General features: G+C 32.8%; 3 protein-coding genes across 4 annotated transcripts; 1 reads left to right on the top strand and 2 right to left on the bottom strand.

Annotated features, from left to right (window-relative positions):
• The first annotated feature begins 6182 nt into the window (after window positions 1-6182).
• Window positions 6183-9720, top strand: LOC11413755 (metal tolerance protein 4). Its single transcript, XM_003600511.3, has 7 exons — window positions 6183-6467; window positions 6684-6853; window positions 7361-7559; window positions 7940-8118; window positions 8202-8352; window positions 8614-8744; window positions 9217-9720. Exons 1-7 carry the CDS (start codon window positions 6263-6265, stop codon window positions 9391-9393), a joined length of 1212 nt encoding a protein of 403 aa, XP_003600559.1. The 5' UTR covers window positions 6183-6262; the 3' UTR covers window positions 9394-9720.
• Window positions 9721-9975: 255 nt separating this feature from the next.
• On the bottom strand, window positions 9976-11595 carry LOC11409699 (60S ribosomal protein L10). The gene is made up of 4 exons (XM_003600509.3): window positions 11518-11595; window positions 10761-11262; window positions 10420-10501; window positions 9976-10255 (listed from the first exon to the last, which is right to left on the bottom strand). The coding sequence occupies exons 1-4, from the start codon at window positions 11525-11527 to the stop codon at window positions 10193-10195; spliced, it is 657 nt and encodes a 218-aa protein (XP_003600557.1). The 5' UTR covers window positions 11528-11595; the 3' UTR covers window positions 9976-10192.
• A 1720-nt stretch (window positions 11596-13315) lies between these two features.
• LOC11413754 (probable LRR receptor-like serine/threonine-protein kinase At1g06840) lies at window positions 13316-21219 on the bottom strand. 2 transcript variants are annotated; one of them, XM_024779182.2, is made up of 20 exons: window positions 20967-21219; window positions 20484-20653; window positions 19322-19472; window positions 18998-19069; window positions 18819-18890; window positions 18432-18575; window positions 18219-18290; window positions 18039-18110; window positions 17809-17883; window positions 17556-17624; window positions 17411-17476; window positions 17233-17304; window positions 16983-17069; window positions 16506-16574; window positions 15814-16301; window positions 15573-15731; window positions 15098-15433; window positions 14759-15009; window positions 14154-14288; window positions 13316-14014 (listed from the first exon to the last, which is right to left on the bottom strand). In XM_024779182.2, the coding sequence occupies exons 2-20, from the start codon at window positions 20602-20604 to the stop codon at window positions 13658-13660; spliced, it is 2868 nt and encodes a 955-aa protein (XP_024634950.1). In that variant the 5' UTR covers window positions 20605-20653; window positions 20967-21219; the 3' UTR covers window positions 13316-13657. The 2 variants fall into 2 exon arrangements, with proteins under 2 accessions (XP_024634950.1, XP_024634951.1); XM_024779183.2 differs by lacking the exon at window positions 20967-21219 and adding an exon at window positions 20756-20915.
• Between the last annotated feature and the right edge of the window lie 638 nt (window positions 21220-21857).

Below are 21857 nucleotides of genomic sequence, written 5' to 3'. Positions count from 1 at the left end.
TCTATAATGTGTGTGAATACGATATTCCTTGGATTTATAGCGCGATTGAGATAACTAAGTTTCTTAAGCATGTAGGCAGCAGGACTTGGATATAAGGTCGATGTGTATGGAAGAACTTCTTTCCAGAGATGCAGCTCTTTAAATATATCTTAGTATATTGAGTTTATTAATTTTCTTTATTGGTTGAGGATGGACAGATCCTCGACAACAGATGCATTTTGCAATGGTGGTAAAGTCGTTGGATCTTGGTGCAAGATTCAATTGCATTGAGATTCAATGATTCTACATCCGCTGCAAAATATATGGTTGCATTGAGTATTAGAGGCCGAACGTTGGTTAAAAATTAGTTACAATAGTTATGAGTTAGTTATACTCGTGACACCTAACCAAAAGACTATAGGGTTATTAGCGGTTTTGGCCTCGAACATCTGGGTTATGGTCTTAGTCCTTTTAATTTATTTTTTTTAGAATTTATCCCAATAATTTAAGATTCTCATTTCTTTAGTATATGTTCTATTTCTTCATCCAAATTGGTTGGTTTGGCATGCTAACATGGTATGCCACGTCATATTTTGATGCCACATGGCAACTGAGTTGTCATGTCATCGTCCAATGGGTGACTGTCATGTGATAAGGACGAAAAACAAAATTAAACATAATTACAATTAGGTAGCTCATTCTCATAATGAGCGAGTAGTTTTTCGAGATGGAACCATGGAAAGTAGTCTTATGGCAAACTTTCCATGATCCTTATTTTTTCTGTTGTTTAGAAAACGTTCACATTATCTAATTTTAATGCTTTTCAAAAATAGATTACAGTATGCTTGTTAGAACTTGGCTTGCCAATTTAGATTGGTTTAGGCATAACAATATATAACAAACATTTGTTGATACTATCAATGAAGGAACGAATGTCAAAGTTGATAGTGAGAAGATTAAAATATCTTAGACACTATAAATCACTAAAATTTTACCTAACGACCGGGAGACCTAAAGGTTAGACACAATATTTGAAGCATGAGAATCACAAATCCAATAAAAAACCAGTATCATATTTTCTTTTAATCATCTCACATATCCAATAAAAAACTATAACACCATTTCTCTTTTCTTTTGTATGAGGAAGAGAGCAACGAAAAAGAGGGAGAATCATTCCCTCAAGCATCGAGAAAATTTCCGTCATGGAAGGTCGAAAAATAAAAATAAAATATGAATTTCCCACCACTCATCTGAAATAAAAGAAAAGTGAGGTTCTCAAAGAGATCAATATGCATTCCAAATTACTAAAAGATTCTCAGCCATGAACGGGAACGACGGTCACATATAAAATAAGTTGGTGCACTTAGCACCGAGTAAATGGCCAGAATACAGACGAGTGCCACCAATTGAAGAAGGAGACAAAAAGGTTGATCCATAAAAAGGCATTTGAAAAGCTTTGTTAAAGATGATAAGCCAGAGACAAAGGTCTTCCTCATTGAAGATTTGAAGGAGGGTGACAAAGCTTAGAAATTTCCTATTAAGTGCATAAGAAGAACTTGTTGTTTCTTTCCTAAGAAGAAATGTCAACCTCTTTGTGTGGCAACCTATAGATATGTCTTTCATTGATGAAAATGTGATATGACACAAATTGGCATTCCTACCAGTCGTGAGACCAGTAACCCAAATCAAGAGATGCATAAGAGAAGAGAAAAAGGTAGCGGTAGGTTATGAGGGAAATAGGAGTCATCAAGTCTCATGTTCTGGTTGATTTCATCACTAATTACCACTTAAGGTCCCAAAGTCTGAATATTTTTGGTTACTTTTTATTATTATTTTTATTTTGAGGGGAAGATAGATGGATTTTTAATATATAGCTTCGGTTGACATCACATGAGTCAAAAAATATACACACTATAAGCTTTGACACGCGTGGTAAGAATTAAGATAGTGAAATGGGTTAAAAAAAATATACTATTTTAAGTTTGTTTTTTTTAAAGAATTATTTTAAGAACAAACTTCAATATTATGCTCTAGATGTCTAAGGTATTAGAGTGTTTATATTTGCACACCCATTTAAAATAAACACCCATTCAACCTCTGCCTATGTGGCAATTTTTGGCGACTCATAAAAAAAATATTTTTTTAAGACAAAATAGAAAATATATAAAAAAGAGATACCGAGGGGATATTATGTGACTCTCATTAAAATACAATAAAATAAAATAACAACTTTGCCACTCATCCAACATCTCTTTCCTTTGCGCCATCCAACCAACGACAACTCCTCCTGCTCACAATCTTTGGTCGTGACTATTTTCATCGGCTCTGTCCCGACGTCTTTCCTATCCACTCATGTCCCGACACACACAAGTCATGGATCACGTCATTTTCGTGTCGACCCAATGGATGTTAGTTAGATATTCCCATCGACGTATTTCTTCATAATAGTAGAGGTAATTGAATGTGTCCGAGAAAGGAAATATCAGATAAACAATTGAAAGGCCGACAGAGACGACGATGACAACGACAAATGTTCGGAAAGAAACATAAGACAGGGGAAATGATATTCAAGGAAGAATGAAAAATAATTTTTTATTTTGTTTTAGGGTCGTTGAAAATGTTGTTGTTGGTCGTGTTTTAGAGTAGAAAGGTGAGAACAATGAGTTGGGAGGAGGAGGAAGGAAGGTGAAAGGAGAGAGAGTGATTGTTTTATTTTGACTTTTAAGTCAAAATAGATTGTCGCCAAAGGGGTGTAGACCAAGTTGATGCCGGCTAGGGTGTCTATGCATAACTCATGGTATTATTAGAGTTGCTTCAGATCCTCTTAAATATATTCAAATTCAACGGCAAGTTTAATAGGGTAGGCATTGGCCTTGGTCCCCCCACCCCCATCCTCTTATACATATATTCTTAGTATACTTTAAATAATATTTCCACTTTTCCACCTCACGTTTGAGTGCTAATCATATACCTAAATTAATATTGTAAAAACACAAATACACGTATGTGTATGGTATATATTTTGTAAGTGTGCATATATATTATTAGAGAAATGATATTTGTACAACCACTTTATGACAACTTTTTAACAACTTTCTCTCTCATATTCATATTATACTTTTATTCTCTCTTTTCCTTTTTTTCTCTCTCTATTGTTTTTGACCAATGAAAAGAGAGAAAATAAAAGTTGTCACAAGAGTTGTATCATATGGTTGTTCAAATATCACTACTCATATTATTAAACCGTGATTTTGCTCTCAAAATATGTAAGATGTCTAATGTCTAATGTTAGAATGGGTGAAATTACAAAGAGTAGTGATATATGTACATCCATTTGGTACAACTTTAATTTGTTCTCTTCTTATTGGTCCAAAACAATAGAGAGAGAAAAATGAAGAGAGAGAATAAGAATATAATTTGAGTATAAAAGAAAAAGTTGTCAAAAAATTATAATAAAATGGTTGTACAAATATCATTTCTCAATTACAAATACGTCTTTAAGTGTGTCTTTTATTAATAACTTTATGATAAGTTGTTTAATAAAAAACATATTTGATAATCAAAGTAACTAACAATGACATATTTGAGAATCAAACTGACTAGCCAAAGTCTAGCATTCATGTTTATTTTTATAATTTTAATATATTTATGGATTATTGTAATTACGTCTCACACATTTAAAAATTAAAATGAATACTTCATATATATTTTGATTCATAAATATCTAAGTTGAAAACACATTTCTAATGGCAAAAATTATTATGCATAAGTCATTTCCTTATGTACCATGCATAAACACTTCACAACTATCAGATCTAGACTTATCATTTACAGCACTAGCCAGTGGAACCTCGTGGCCTGATTTAGTGGCGAGTAAGATTGCTTCTGAACGTCAAAAAATAGCAAATTCTGCAATTGCAAACATCGCTTGGAGGTCTTCATCTCAATAAACTTATCATTCTTGCTTTTGCATATAATCACATGTCATCATTACATCATGATTTCGCTTAAATCTTTTATTGAAAGATATTAGTAATTAACGAATTCCACAGTCCTAAATATAACTATTAAAAATAAAATTTGATCAATTTTATCAAATTCTACCGTCCTAAATATAACTATTACAGAGTTTGCTTATGTATGATTTTATCAAATTCTAATGGTTTTGGAGTACAACTCACGGAAACCATTTCCACAACAAAATGGTTTTGGAGTACAACTCACAGAAACCATTTCCATAGCAAAATGGTTTTGGAGTCCAACTCACAGAAACCATTTCCACTGCAAAATGGTTTTGACATAATTTTATACAAAACATACTATAATAAGGACATTTGTGACTATTGAACCAAATCAACACTCTGAAACCATTTCCAACTAACATATACAATTTTTAAACTATTTATTTGAGTTAATTTCGGTGAATGGTGATGATGATGATGATTCTAGTTTATTTCGTTTGGTTTCCTTTAAGAGTTAGGAAACAATTATGTTGAGCTACCGGTTAATGAGTTGGGACTTATGCAGTGTGCATAAGAATTCCTTATTCCTTATTCCTTATGCATGATAACTACATCCATTTCTAATGACTCTTTAATTGATTAAAAAAAACACACACACATTTAAGGATTAAACCGGCTAAAAAGCATATATCTGAGAATCTAAATGTCGGTGAATCACATTTAGAGACATAAATAGTTTGTTTTTTTCAGCAAGCATAAATGGTTGTTTACCCATTATGTGTTTAGCTTAATTTTAACATACTATATCGGAAATTTTCTAGACCGTCAATCAATCAAATTGTTAAAGCAATACCAATTCCATAATTTTTACGCACACTTTCATTGCTTACCTTTTCTGGCAAAAACCAAATTTTCATTGCTTAGCTAAGCAATATTGTTTGTAGTACGTTAGCTAAACTATGTGTTAATTATATAGACAGCGCATACTGCACACTGTTTTTTTCTTTTATTTAGGTGTGAAACTGCACATTTTTTATTTAGTGTCCCCCTGCTCATAGTTTTTCAGTCAAAATATTTATTTTATGATCAGTTTCTTAGTCACAATACTTATGTCAACTTAATATACAAAAGCTACAATAATACGGTACTCAATTTTTAAATAAAAATATCATATTTCAAAATTTATCTATTTCCTCCATTTGTCAACGGTTACCAATTTTGTTTGGTACTATTTTATTTTTATAAATAAATAAACAAATAAATATAAATATTTTATACAAATAGCTGAAACGAGAATGACGTATACGATTACATACACATTTCCCTAACAAGTAATTTAACTTGAATGATAAAACTATATATAAATTTAATTATAAATTAACAATTTAGGGATTTTCTGTGAGCTTAAAATGAAAACTTCAAATGTAATTTCCTATCACAAACAAATACTACGTACAAATACATGATTTAATTTAGGATCAATAGTGCTTTATTCATGTAATATAAGTCATTTTTGATTTACCTGTGTAAATATAGTTTTTTAGATTTCATCCTTGTAATTTGATGATTATTTAGTTTTAGATCTTCATGAATTTTGACTGTACAAAATCGATGATATAACATGGGTAAACCAAGTTTGCTTAAATTACATGGGCGAAAGCACCATAAATTTTGTAAGTTGATCTCATAAAGAATTAAAATCAAAGAATCTTCAAATTACAAAGATTAAAACTAATTTTTTTTACAAAGGTAAACCGAAAATGATCTATGTCACAAAAATAAAACACTAATAACCCTTTAATTTGTTAGTACAAAAGAGTAATTTATGTTGTGAATTTCGATCGACTAGTTTATCTTTTTAGGTTTAGGTCGGAGTTCAAATTCCAAACACTTTAGTTATTTATCCTAAAAAATTTGACTAGATGGGACTAAGAACGTTTACTTAAAAACTAATTGATGCTAGAGAAATTCTACCAAAGAAAAAGTGTTTGGTCACAGATACATAAAAAGAAATATTTTTTTAATAATAAAGAGGAAATTGATAAAAGAAATGATCGAATATGTTAAGGAGAATCTTTTTATATATATGTCCAAACTTTATTGATTTGGTATTGCTATATGTTTGTAATTCTGTTGGCAAAACAGTTACTGTACACGTAACAACGAAGACTTGGTAGTAGAATATACCAACAAAAAAGAATTATTATTTTTAGTATCTTTATTACATGAGTTACTATCAAAAACTTAAGAGCATGTGAATTCGTTTTCGTTATTTATTGGAGTATTGCATGCGTTTATTTCATTATCTTAGTTAATACAACATGGACGGGAATTCGGGTTCGGATCCTACCAGGCCGCTTCTCTCCGCCATACACGACGGTCAGACCACCAAAATCATTCGCCGGAATTCGGTAAACTCTCTCAGATCAGCTTTCCTGTCCACACTTCCTGATAAGGTCCGTTCTTGCCTTGATTCTGAGTCTCCTTTCGATGTTGATCTCTCCAACGCCACCGCTTTAAGCCAAGGTATGAAGTTGACACCAGACACGATACTGATATTAATATGTGTTATAATAAAAGAAAAGGAATTAACTGAACGTAATCACATGTGTTGACATATACAGACACCATCTGACACGTCTTTGATCAGAGGTGTCAGTGATGTATAGTGTATGTATTTTTATATGATAAATTTGAATAATTATTTATGAAGGTTTTATAAGGTTGAATTTATGTGTGTAGGAGAGAAAGAGTACTATGAAAAACAAATTGCTACACTGAAATCGTTTGAGGAAGTGGATGCTGTGGTGGAATCTGACCGCATTGATGAGGATGATAAAGAAGAGCAGGCACAACAAGAAAGAGCTATGAAGATTTCAAATTATGCAAATATTGTTTTATTGATATTGAAGGTATATATATCATATTTATGTATTAAATTTCAAGTTTGCAGTCGTCAGATTCATATGTTTGGATTCAATAAACAGTTATTGTACATACTAACTGATTTTCAAAAAAGTGATTTTGAATTTAATTTGATTTTGTATTGATTCGCTTACAATTGAGTATAAAGTTTATTGATTTCTGTTTGGTATTTTCACTCAAAAAGCAATTTTGATGTAAAGTTTGACATAAAATTTAGTGTTAACTTTTTGACATAGGACAAAAGCTACCTTTTGTCACTTTTCAGTTTAACTAAAGTTTGGAAGCAAAATTAATTTTATGTAATTGAGGTTATAGAATGGTTCATTTTTAAACTAGAACTTTTTGGCTGTTTGGATTGTGTGTTTGTTGTTTTGTTATTTATATTATTATATATGCTTCTGGTATAGTCCTTTGGTGAATTATTTTTATTTTTTTGTTGAAAAGGAAAAGAGCTTTTGTGAATTAAGTAAAATAATATACGTGTTGATGTGTAGACATATGCGACGGTAAGGAGTGGATCTATAGCTATTGCAGCATCAACTTTGGATTCTCTGCTTGATCTAATGGCTGGTGGTATACTTTGGTACACTCACATAGCAATGAAGAACATAAATATCTATCAGTATCCCATCGGAAAGCTGAGGGTGCAGCCAGTAGGCATAATTGTTTTTGCTGCTGTCATGGCCACACTTGGTGAGTCAAATTTGACTTGAACTATATTCCCAGCCCCTATGTTGTTCATACAAAATTTTGAACAAATTTTGAAATCAATTTCTAAACTGTATAGTCCTTCTTATTTACTGAGTTTAAGGAAATCATTCAGCTATAGGTTATAGCTGATGACAGGTTATGTACAGAATTTATAAAATGATGACAGAAATTGAACTTAATTTTATTAATGGAAGTTCTGAATAAAAGTGAACATCAACAAGTTATCAAGTATTCATTCAAATATTTGGGGTTAATCTGACATTCCCACTGCTTCTGAAATTACATGATTTAATAATTTTTGACAATATTGGTACATGGACATGTAACGCATAATATGATACATTGAATTTACTTTGCTACAGGTTTTCAGGTGTTATTCACGGCTGTAAAGCAATTAATAGAAAACAGTCCTAGTGAAAAGATGACATCTGAACAACTAATATGGTTGTACTCTATCATGATATTTGCAACTGTGGTGAAGCTTATACTCTGGCTTTACTGCAGAAGCTCGAGAAACAAGATTGTCCGTGCCTATGCAGATGTAAGTGTCCCTCTCTTCTGATGTTTGCTTCGTAAATTAAGTCAATGTAGAATTTAACAATAAAAAAACATGTCAACATGCAGGATCACCACTTTGATGTGGTAACAAATGTAGTTGGATTAGTTGCGGCTATTCTTGGTGATAAATTTTACTGGTGGATTGATCCGATAGGAGCTATTTTGCTTGCAATTTACACCATCTCAAATTGGTCTCGCACTGTCATGGAGAATGCCGGTAATTCTCAACAAAAACAAAATTTCAAACATATAAAATGTTACAATATGCATATATTCTTGTTGTTTCAAATATTGAACAATACATAATTAACTTTTGCTCCCGATAAGGTCAAAAAGACAGATCTTAATAACAATAAAACGATTTAAAATTTAAGACGTATATGCAATTGGTTAGCTTATAGTTCGTTGTTTTGTCATTTGTATGTGAATATATATAATTTTGTGTGCTTATGCTGATTACTGATACCTTCATTTACAGTTTCATTGGTGGGACAATCTGCACCTCCTGAAGTTTTGCAGAAGCTAACATATCTCGTTATAAGGCACCCCGGAATTCAACGTATTGACACTGTCCGCGCATATACATTTGGTGTTTTATATTTTGTGGAGGTAATGTTGAATTTTATAGGAGCATTAACTACACCAACCCCATTTATCCAAAAAAAAAAAAAAAAATGGTTATACAGCACAAGTCCTGATTTTTATAAAATTTAACTTGGCATTCTCTATTAGCATTCACAAAATACTGATATGAATCTAGTCTTTTTGTTACTTGTACTTCATGGATCCAGCTAGGTTTCTCTCATTGTGAATGTAACACTTGTGACGAGTTGAGTATCCAATATTACATTTTGAACATACTTGTAACGAGTTCAATTTCTCTTGCCTAGTTAGCTTTGAATGTCAGTACATATATATTTTGTCATGACAAAGATAGGATAATTTTCTTTTACTAGGATTTAGTCTTACAAACCTCACATACTAATGTTCATGTATGCTATATTCATATAAGTGCACCAAACATGATATCACAAAGATAACAAGATTTTATGTCTCATCATTTGGATTTGATTTTGAGCAGGTAGACATTGAACTGCCAGAGGAATTACCATTAAAAGAAGCACATGCCATTGGGGAGACTTTACAAATAAAGCTTGAGAAACTTTTGGAAGTTGAGAGGGCATTCGTTCATCTAGACTTTGAGTGCGATCACAAACCAGAGCACTCAGTTCTCAGTAAACTACCCAACAATACGTAAGCACGCTTTACCGGTCTGTGCGCAAGAAACACATACTTTTGTAATTGAGTCTTCGCCAATGATTTCTTCGTGAAGAGCAAAACTGTAAAAGAGAATGATCCAGATGATTGCTTATATGGAAGCTGACAATGCAACCGAACTTCGAGTTACTTTTCATACACTTCAAGTTACTTTTCAACAAATACATTCTGTAAGACGAGCAAGTTACAAAGTTTTCAACGTTTCATTCGTTCTATAGTTCATTTTGGAATCACACATGATGTATTTTTAAGGTTACTTGTCGTGTTGTATCCTTAATAATATATAAATGCCTCAGTTTTTCGGATACATTCCATTTATGATTCGGTTTTTGTGATTGTCACACAAAAGCAAAGATGGTTAATATGAAAAAGGGGGAATATAAATAACGTGAAAAACATGGTTTCAACTTGCAGATCCAACTAACTTTTGCATTTACATCCACAGATTTGAGAAAATTTACTAATCATTTGAGCCTCAATTGATTAGTTGATACTTGTATTTCCCCTTTTCATATTTCTCAGAAGATAAAGATCATCTTACTGCAGTATATTAAAATTAATGTACACACAACAAAGCACTTTATTTTATATATTGTTCCAACCATGACAGTACATAATTAAAAGTTAGATACATCATTTGTGCATCTGTCATACCCTAGACATCTTGGAAAGACAGTTTGATACACACAATTCAAATATCTATTTACTAATAACATAATCAGTTAATCACTGATAAGTAGACACATCAATTGAGCATTTTGAAGTAAAATCATATATTTCTAAGCAGGCAAGAAAGCTCTTCCAGGCTGACGATTGGCCAAAGGTCCATGGCACCCAAGAACCTGAAAAATACAGGAAAATTTTCAGTCAATAACCTCATCCATCCAAAAATATGGTGAAATCTCCAACCTCCTTTATTGGATAAGAAAATGCAAATGAATCTATTGTTCCTTTATAAAACTTCATCTATCTGTAGATAAATTGATATCAGGTTTCAAATACTAACCTTTGCATTTACGCCATCCGGCACAATTCTGTTCTCAGATTTCAACTTCAAGTACTCAGCATGACTCAACTTTGTAAATCCCCTAAAAAATTGAAAACAATCAAGTCAGCACAAATTACTAATACATGAAATTGGAATTGGTTTAAAATTAAGGCAAGACAAGTTCTACCGTACACGTCTTATACTCGAAGTTTCGGACAATTTTCAAGTACTAAAGTATGTGGAACTCGCCATAAAAACAAAAATATGCATGCATAATTATGAATTGAGAAAATTAATAAGCAAAAAATATAAAAATTAAATCTAAAATAAGAAAGCCAACAATACTAAAAAGTACTTACCACTTTCTACTAACAATAATCTTCTGACGCCCAGGGAACTTAAACTTAGCACGACGAAGAGCCTCTTGAGCATGATCACCATTCCCACTCTTACATCTAACAGACAACAGCACCTGACCAATACTAACCCTAGCACAAGTCCCTAACGGTTTCCCAAACGCACCTCTCATCCCCGTCTGCAACCTATCCGCCCCAGCACACGAGAGCATCTTATTAATCCTCAACACATGGAAAGGATGAACCCTCACACGCAAATGAAACGTGTCTTTTCCAGCAAATTTTGACATGTACTTGTTGCACGCGATTCTAGCTGCCTCTAATGCTTCGCTAGAGACATTCTCTTTCTCCCACGATACTAAGTGGACGCAAAATGGGAACTCATCTACGCCTTTTTTCTTCGCACCTACATCATAGATTCGGATCTTTGGATCTGGTACACCGCGACAGAATCGTGACTTAGGGTATGGTTTGTTCTTAATTTGCCGGTAACATCTCGCTGGTCCTGACAAATATCAAAATGTTTATACTACCGTTAGAATAATTAGAGTTGTGCTATTTAAACATAAAAATTATGTGACATCGTATATATTTATAAAAAAATACACACAAAATCAATAGGACACCGTGTTTGACATTAAAATTCCGTTGTCAAAATATAATTATGGATTAGTTTAATATAAAATTTATTTGAAGATTTTGAACTAATGAGAAAACTTGGAGAGAATAAAAGGAAGAGAGAGGTTGTTTAGTTGCTTACTTCTTCCCATTGTTGATTTTTTGTGTTGAAACTGAAAATTGGAATTAAAAAGATGAGAGGTTGGTGTTCCTTTTATACCTTTGCATTGGCGCGTTTGGATTGTGTGCTGACGTATGGGATTGCGTCATGTATTAAGAAAGTGGGTCATAGCTAGACCCGTTTCCGGCCCAGAATGTTCGAGAAAGTGGGTTAGCTTGTTGGACCCGGGTTCTTTTTAGGCCTGCTAACAACAATACCCACCGACATTTTTTTAAACCAGAAAGAAAAAATATTTTAAGTAATTAAAAATGGATTTAAAGGATATATTTACTAACTCTAGACAAGTTTTATGCTAATAGCTTGTCACATAATCACATATTAGCTCACGCTGGTGATTAATTACATTTTAATTTTTTATTATATAAATAAAGTTTAGGTGAGTTGGATTTCAGGACTCATCAGAGTCAGAGCAGACACAAGACTCTAACATACATATTTACATTTTATCCACTAAAAATGTCTTAATGTTTGTAACAGAAGTCAAATCTACGACCTTGTAGATGAATCAACTTCTGATCAACTAAGTCAACATTATTGGTACGTCGAGATGTACTTGACAATTACTGGTTGAAGTGAAACATACAAATGGAGAGTTTAGTAGGATTTTTGCTATTAAATTTTTGGCATGTAACCAAACGTTACTAGAAATGCCAATGGATGACGGTTTACTATTAAAATCTTCTCATTTATTGAAATCGTTTTCCATACAGATAACTTGTACTCATTACTCTTATTTGTAGATCATGCAATAGGAGTGTCCCTTATCTTTCATGCATGATATGTCAATTTCGTGTTTAATAAGCTTATCAATATCTCCATCCTTAGGTGTTGGGTGCATTTAACCAAACAAGGATTAGGTGTGTGTAACAATAAGATATTGGCAAAACCAAAGTGACACAAGAAAGAAATTTATTTTGCCCCTCTTGTCATAGGCAGGAAAACTATTTTCATCAAGTCCCTACCTTTGGGCACACATATTGAAATATACTTTGGATAAGTTTAGATTTTTAAAAGTAAAATTCATTAATTTGGATCCTCTAACTATTTGGTTTAAGGATCGACCCATGGTCCATGCATATGAAAAGATATTTGTTTGGAGAGATCAACATCTTAAATAAATTTCAGTTCTTTCGAGAAATTAGTTTTACAATTGTGTGCAGAAGATATCTTAATTTAAAAATATAGGTAATATTCATTTGATTCATGATATTGGTTTATTACGAGTACAAACGGGAAAATATCATTCATTGCATCTTGATTTCATAAAATAACTAACATTTTGGGATTAAAGAAAGCAAAAAGTAAGTTGAATAGACATCTTTTGTAAACTTAAGAGCATAATGATGAGATCATAAGATATCTCTTCCAACTTAACCAGAAGTTATGAATTTAAATCCAGTTCTGAAACTAGTCTTTACAATTGAGACTCGTTTCGCGCGCGTAAAAAAAATTGTAATGTAAACTACCTGAAAACTAATAAAAATAAACTGAGCCTCGTCGTATTATTAATTTTAAAATATAGTTATAAGTGTAGTGGCATGAAAAAATAATTGATTTTTCTTAAAAGTCTCATACACCTATTTTACACTCTTTGCATGAGTTCTTTTTTATGCTTTTTGTAGTAAGAAAACAATAATAATTTTGTAAGATATTTTCTTCGATCTTAAATATAAATAAAAAATCAAATGTATTTGATTTAAATCAGATACATTTGACTTTTTGTTTATATTCAAGATGGGATGGAGTAGTATCTATAGTGTTAACATAACAGCACATAACAAAATTTATAAATATGGTACAAGAGGGAATTAACTACAAAAATTGCTATACTGTTTGAAAAACAACCTCAAATGTAATTCACTTTCCTAGTAATTAAACTGCACTACATATACAACACCTTAGCTTATATGATGTAAGAAACTAATATGTTATATACACCCCCCATGTTCTATCAGTGTAACAGATTGTACAAAAGAAAATAATATAAAGAGTGAAGATGAAATCCAGTGACATACCAAGTCTCATTATTCAATTCACAAGGTAATTAATGACAACCTCAATAATATCTAAACCTAATATTTTTCAACTCATGTGTATAGTTTTATCTTGGCTTGATGCTTGGTATTACTCCACTAACAAGGTCACTACCAGACACATCACCTGATACAAAAGCAGTCCTTATAGCTGAGGATGAAGATGGTGTACTCATTGCTTTACTAGAATCACTGACACTGCCACTGGTTATAGATTCAGCTCTTCTGGTATCTGATTCCGGCATTACATTCCATATGTTTTCAAGCTCTCTAACCACCTCTGCCATTGTAGGCCGATTATCTGGCTCGTCGTTAACACACTTGAGGGCCAATGTTAAAAACTTCTCGACGTGCTCAGATGGATATGATCCCATTCGTTCATCGATGATTGAAAATATTACGCCAGATTGGTAGGAAAGATTGACCTGAAAAAAGGTATTGAAAAGCGTTTGCATCAAGCGTTCCATTAATTTGACGAAAAGGATACTAGTTACTTCAAGACTATCCAGTTTGATCCAAGTTAGAGAATAAGGAGATAAACTAAGTGTAGTGGTAAGCAAATACCTCTCTAACAATATTTTTTCCATGTGAGATAGGATGCATCCCAGTCAAAATTTCTAGAAACACAACGCCGAGACTATAAACATCACTCTTGTCGGTCAATTTGTGAGTTAAGAAGTACTCCGGATCAAGGTAACCCTGCATATTCAAAATAGATAGAAGGGAGATGAGCAACAAATAAAGATCTTTGAATAAATAAAATCTACCTTTGAATACAAACACAAACACACACTTTTTTGACCGGCCATTTCTCTGAGATGTTTTTTACGTTTCAGATTAAGGTCTGCTTGGATAAACAGTTTAATTAAGTGTTTTTAGCATAAACACTTATCATCTAAGTGCTCATGTATAAGCTATTTCGAGCTAAAGGATAAAATAAAGTCAAATTGATTTCATGTAAGCTAGTTATTTTCATAAGCTATACTAAAGAGCTAATGCAATAAATTGTTTCCATAAGCATTCTCGAACAGTCTAACAAGTGTTTATGCCAGTTGATAACATCAAATAATTCAATCCAAACAGGCTCCATCTCAACAATAAGTTTGCTAATCCTCTTAACACACACATGCAAAGTTTAAAAAAGCCAAATCAAATTATGAAAGCCTTACCGGTGTACCCTTTACCACAGTAGATACATGACCAGGCACAATTCCTTCCATATCTGGAACTGGTGCAAGCCGTGAAAGTCCGAAATCTGCGACTTTAGCAGAGAGCTTAGAATCCAATAATATGTTGCTGGCCTTGACATCACGATGGAATATTGGAGGATCGGCTTCATTGTGCAGATACATGAGACCTTTAGCCGACCCTAATGCAATCTTCAATCTCATGATAAAAGTCAGCGGTTCTTTTGCTGAAACTGCGGTAAAACAGCGCATGATTTTACTAAATCATAAAAAGTTAATAGAAAATGTCAGAAAACTAAAAAATAAGAACATATGATGTACCAGAAAGGTGATCCCTTAGTGTGCCATTTGGCATATATTCATAAACCAGCATCTGTTCACCTTCTTCGTCACAGTATCCAATCAAAGACACAAGATTGCGATGATGTAACCTTGATAGTAGCGATATTTCAGTAAGGAACTCCTTCTCGCCTTGCAGTGACCCCTCCTGTGCACGTTTTATGGCAACAGCTGTTCCACCAGAAATGACACCTTTATATACCTTCCCATAGCCCCCTTGTCCGACTTGAGCGGAGCTGCTAAAATTGTTCGTAGCAGAGGACAATTCTTCATAAGTGAAGGACCTTACCCCATCCATTTTTATTTTGATTTTAGACACTGTTAAAAAACATACAGCTATGTTATTCTTGACAACCGATCAAATATTGTCTATAACAGTAAATATGTAGCACCACTGCCACATTTTGATAAGTTACAAAATAACGATACATTTACTCATTCATGATAAGGAGCTCACCATGACGCCGTTTGGAAACTGCATGATAATCTTTCAATTTTGTTCTTAATATAAGAAGAGTAACAATAGCAGATAGCGTCACTGCACATGCAATTGCCCCTAAGACTATGCCAACTATTGCACCTGTACTTATCCCCGATTTTGAAGAGGTGGAAGTCGCTGCAACAATAATGAGAAGTATGCATTAAATCCAAATTCCCCTAAGCAATCTAGGAGATCATAAGAAGTTTCTGAGACTTACCGTTCTGGTATAAACCCATATTGAAGTTGATCAATTCATATGGTCCAAACAAATCACTGTCGGGAATATTCCATCCTGTGAACATGCTTCTAATTCGTTGGACCTCAGTTTCATTGAAAGTATGAGAACTATTATGATCAACATATAAAGGGAAAAACTTCAAGTCCATTCTTAACCGAGGTCCTGCTACCCACCGAAAAGTAAAGTTTAGCTGACTGATGTTTATACTAAGACCAGTAGTCAGGTATTCCTCAAATTCATTTTTGAAAGGAAGGAAATCTGAAAACCCGGGACTTTTCAATCGATAACCAACAAGCAACGGGGCTGCACAGAAACAATCCAAAGAGAATTCATAAGGTGGCGGACATGATTGAACTAGACAGGAACCGTTGTTGTTTGTTGGAACTAGGACATCTGTATTGTTAACACCTTCAGAACTACATAACTGACTCAAGGTGTTATTTGAGCATAGAGGATTCCCACGAAGCCTGAAAAACAATAATTTGTAGATAACAACATGGAAACTATATAATGATGATGGAGTATGTATGCTAAATCTAATGCTCAATTCTTGATCTTCGGAAAATGAGATGAGTAATTCAAACATGCGTAACAAAGACAAAAGAATGGGAATCTGAAGTCTCGGCTACAATGATCTCGATAAAAACTGCGTAGTAAGTTAAGAATCTTACAAGACTGTGACTTTTGAAGGAAGATCAGTACTGCCTGATACAGTTGTGAATTGATTATTTTCCAACTCCCTGCAAGATCATAAACACATGCTAAGAAAATCAAAAGTGAAAATCATTCACTAGCATCTACGCAGAGGGAAATACAAATGAATTGAATATATTAGCATAGAAAAACACAAAAATATGTCCAAAGGTCAAATCTGCACCGATTTGATTATGTACCGACCTATGTAGCACCGGCACTTAAAATTGAAGGCGTCTCCGGTGTCTAACATCGACACGAAACATACAGACGTAGTTACATTCAATTACTTTCATTTTCTTAAATTATTACGGGAGTCTGAATATATGTTGTGTCCGGTGTCGGTATCAGTGTTAATGTTTATGATTTAGTATACTGAAAAAAACACGCACGAGCAATCCCAATACACATTTAGCTAGGAAAAAAATTATGGAATTTATCACTTTAGGGCTTACAAGATAAATCTTTCTGATCCATTTAACTTCTTGTCCTGCCAAATTGTGGAAGGAACACTGCCATTCAATGAATTGTTTGCAAGAGACCTACCACAGAGAAAGATACAAGTGAGAATCCATTTATTTTATAACATGATTGATCAAATAAGAAATATATATAAAAAATAGCTGGATATCTAGTAACTTTCATTTGGTTCATATTAACAAATTGATGTATAGAATAAGAAAAATAAAACAAAAGACTACTTACAATCTCTGAAGTTTTGAAAGACTAGAAAACGAGGACGGGATGTTTCCAGTAAGCTGGTTGTTTGATAAATCACTGCACATAACCACAGGGGTTAAAAATCAAAAACATGTATTCTCATATTATCTAGATTTAACTTGAACAATTAAATACAAATTATTTAAATGATAGAGATTCTTACATTGTTGTGATGTTTTCTGCAAGTTTGGAAGGAAGTGATTCATTCAACTGATTCGAACTAAGGTCACTGAAATTCATACAATAATGACATCATAATCTTCACCCTTTGCCTAGAACAGTAACTTAATACAGATAACTGAACTTACAGATAAAGAAGGTGTGGTATACGGCTTAAGTCAGGAATCGGTCCTTGCAAGTTACAGTTCTTAAGGCTCCTGATAATATCAAGAAACCAATAACAATGTTTAGATAACCAAAACTTGAAATCAAATTCTTCTCCTAACCAAACTGAAAACCTCAATCGTGTGATGAAAAATGTTATCAAAGAGAGTAAAGGAGAAACTACAAAGTAACAACTAACAACTATGTGCTATCATCTAGGACTGCGAATTCACTTACAACTTCAACAATTTTGACATGTCACTATAAGTATCCGGAATGCTATTTCCTTCGAAGTTATTGTTGTCAAGTTGACTGCAAGAACAAGAAAATCCAAAACAACACTTCAAAAATCTTATTGACTTCAGCAATAGGTCAAATAGGTTTCGGTGTTTTTTCAACTGAAACTAGAAATATAAAATAGAATTATATCTGTGTACACACACATCTCAGAGACTAAGAAATCATACAGTATAAGTAAGTTTGGTAGTTGTGATAGCTGAGGAGGAAGATATCCTGATAAATTGTTGTTATCAAGAAGGCTGCAGGTCGACAGAAACATGTTGTTAACAAACATGTAATTATGATAACTAAGGATTAAACAAAACCAAGAAAAATAAGTTACCGGCTGCTTCCAATATCCAACTTACAAGTGAACAAGTGATGGTAATCGCGCAAGTTCCGGTGGGATTTGCCCGCTAATTGAATTATTGTTCATGTGACTGCGCCATTGGAGGGAAAAGTGAAACATTATTTTCTTATTTTGATAAATGATTACAAAGGTTGAGAAATAAAAGAGTTCAACTAAAAATAGCACAAGTGGTCATGCTTAAACTATACATTATTGTCGTAAAGAACCTTACAAATGCTTTGTCTTGTTTAGGTTTGCAAATGATTTAGGTAGAGGTCCTGATATATTGTTCTGATCAATTTGTATTCTGTCAAGCTTCGGAAGAAATCCAAGCTCCTCTGGCAGTGAACCTGTTAATTGATTTCCATTCAGGAGCCTACAAAAATTGGAGGAAAAAAAAATTGATGAGAACGAAATCAAAATGACATTAGATATTTAGGACAAAACACCTCTCCTTTAGAAGACATGATTCTGAATTCATGCGGTGACAAGGATGTTTATGTACTAAAATGTTTATAATGAGTCAGTTTCCAGAACTAGCCAATGCAATAAAACAATTGAGGTATTTAATCATATATGTCAACTAACATACATGTCAAAACGAAAAGGTTCGACTTACAAGAGGAATAACGATTTGATATTGCCAATTTCCTTTGGAATACTCCCAGTTATTTTGTTCCACATGAAGTTCCTTGTATCAGCAAATGAGGAAACACTCGAATGAGTCATAGCTATTACATAAAAAAATTGGCATCATGAAATTGCTAAATTGAAAATCATTCGCAATATTAGTCTTACAATCTTTCCATATAAACCAAGCTGCCGATTTCTGGTGCCAAATTTCCAGACAGGCTCAAATTCATTAGTTGCCTACAAACAAGAAAAACAAACCTCAGAAAGGAGTAGCAGCGAAAAGAAAGTTTTCAGTTTTCAAACACAAAATGATAGCTCTGCATTAAGTAGTATCATTCTGGAAATGAAAAAGAAAACCGGTGAATAATATTGATAGCTTGTCAAATGGAGATTACAAGATATGTTAACTCATGAAAATAAATTGAAAAGTTCATCATATAGAACTGTGAACTATGAAACAGAAACATGTCGAGTAGAAGAGAGCCGTACAATTCTTGAACATGTAAGTAGCCATCCACTAATGTTTCATTGAAACACAAAACTCCTGTCCAGTGAGATGTACATGGGTCTCCGCGATTCCAATTGCTCAAATTGCGATTAGGATCAATCAACCTTTTCTTTATTGCTTTTAATGCTTCAACTGCATGTTAATTCAAACAGAAATATCACAATACCATTGAGTCAAGTATAGAAAACTCAACAATGAACCAAGTTCATCCAAAATGATACTGTTGAGACAAACTATCCCAAAAGCTAAAACTGTTTGGTGAAAACATGTGAATGGTTCTATATCATATTTCGAACATGTCTCGTCAGGCAAGGACTCTTTAGGCTTAAAATGTGGAAAATAAAAGGACAGCCTATCTTGTACTGAAATTCAACTTCTTATAGTGAGTGAGACGATGACCAAACTCAAGACTACTTGGTCATAGAATCTTAGAATTCATGTCATGAACCAACGATTAGGGGAAGAAGCATAAATGGTTAATTATGTTATATTTTTTCTTTCTTTCTGTCATCTAAGCTTTTTTCATACAACTGAATCACTAAACTAACCAACAATGTAACTAACTAAAAGAATATTATTTGCTACCACTTCCAGAAAAACTTATAAAACATCAAAGACAATTTATCAAGAATCAAATATCCGAAAAGCCCAAGTCATTAAACGAACAACTCAATTAAGCGTTTATCATATAAGTGCTTATGCATAAGTTACTTCTATAACAAAAGATAAATGTAAGTCAAACTATTTTCATAAACTATCCAGAATAGTTTACGGAAATAAGCTGAAAGCAGCGTGTGAACACGCCATAAGCTATTTTCATAAGTTCTTTCAAACAGTCTCACAAGTGCTAATGTCATGACATAAGCTCAAATAAGCGAAATCCTCACACAGGGCCCCTTTAGACTTAAGGGGTGAAAGTTGAACAAGTCCAAAGTCATAGTTCAAATTTTTAAATTTAGAATCTAGGTGGAAAGCATCAAAATCTAAGCTCAGATACCAGTCTACCAAGTACCACCATGTAATTAACTAACAATTCCAAAAATTTGAGCAGAAACATGAATGATTTGTAGTATCTAAAGTACTTCATCCGTAATAAAACAAAAGAAATCATGAAATTCCGAAAAAGGAGAAAAAGAAATATACCTTCAGTAGGGTTAGTTATATTCTCTTGTGCAGCAACAAGTAACACATAGCAGCAAAACCATAAAATGAAAACAACTTCATGCTTGTAACCTTTTGAAAAAAACATCCTTGAAATCACCATAACCCTTTAAATATCTCTCATAAACTACTCAAAATACTTCTTCCTCTCTCTGAAAACAACACAAAATCAAGTTAGAAAATTCATTGACATGAATTGAACACAAAAAAAAAAACATGTTAGCATATAAACACAAAACCAAGTAAAATTTCACCTGAGACAACAGAAGCAAAACAAATAACATGGACTATGTAAAAACTAAAACATGGCATGTTATATTATTAATACTTATAGGAAAAATACCAAAGAAAGTGAAACTTGGTCTTTATGAATTATTTATGTGAAACCAAAATGCAAAAGACTCAAAACTTTGAAATTTAAAACATGAACTAGGTAAAAACCAAACACATGGGTTGTTATATTACCTAAGAGAGTGAAAAAGTGGTAAACGTGGGGTATTGTCTTTATGACTGAGTCGACATAACAACAAATGCAGAAAAAAATGTAGGTGGTTTTGTTGATTATAGAAGAAGCCATCACTTTCAATGCTATAGTAGAAAATGTACCATTTGTATTAAAAAAAAAAATGAAGAGGAAAATAATAATAAGATAAAGAAAGAGTTGTTATTCTTAAATGGGTTGGCTTGTTTGACTTTATGAGAATGAAAAAGGAGAGAATTTATTTGATTTGATGATGAGTGTGAAACAATAAATCAACCAAGATGTTGAACATATAAAAGGTTTTTGGGGGGACAACTTCAGTTCCAACTTCCAACTACTAGAGTAGAAGATTGAGAGTCTGTCTTTACTCTTTTTTGTCTTTTTCCTTATTTCTTTCTTCTTTTTTTGGTAAATTTTTTATAAGTATCTTTCTTTTCCTTAACTAAATTACAAAATACAAATTACAAATATGATGCAATATGTCATGAACTAGATAATATTGAATGATGTTATCCTTTATATAGAAGTAAGAATTTAATTTGTATCATTGTCCAAAAAAAAAAAAATTGTATTATTATTAGTCAAAATGTATACACCTATGATTAGAGATGTAACGGTTCGACTTTCGGGAAAAAATGTCTAAACTGATCTAATCAACATCGGTTTGGTTCAATTTAATAGTCAAAATAAAAAATGATGAGCTTAAGTTGAGTGTGTGTGAGAGTGTGAGGAGGGATAGTAATAAAATGTGGTGGATGGTATGAGTGTCGGTTCTTTGGATCTCAAAATCAAAAACAAAAAATCGAATCAACTAGTTTGGTTTATGTCGATTTGAACCGAATCAGAGAAAGTCGGATAGTTTTTCAGCTTGTGAG

This window comes from Medicago truncatula, chromosome 3 (assembly GCF_003473485.1).
Source record: "Medicago truncatula cultivar Jemalong A17 chromosome 3, MtrunA17r5.0-ANR, whole genome shotgun sequence".
Taxonomy (NCBI): Eukaryota; Viridiplantae; Streptophyta; class Magnoliopsida; order Fabales; family Fabaceae; genus Medicago; species Medicago truncatula.
The sequence above is the reverse complement of the archived record's forward strand: the minus strand, read 5'-3'. Positions and strand labels throughout refer to the sequence as shown.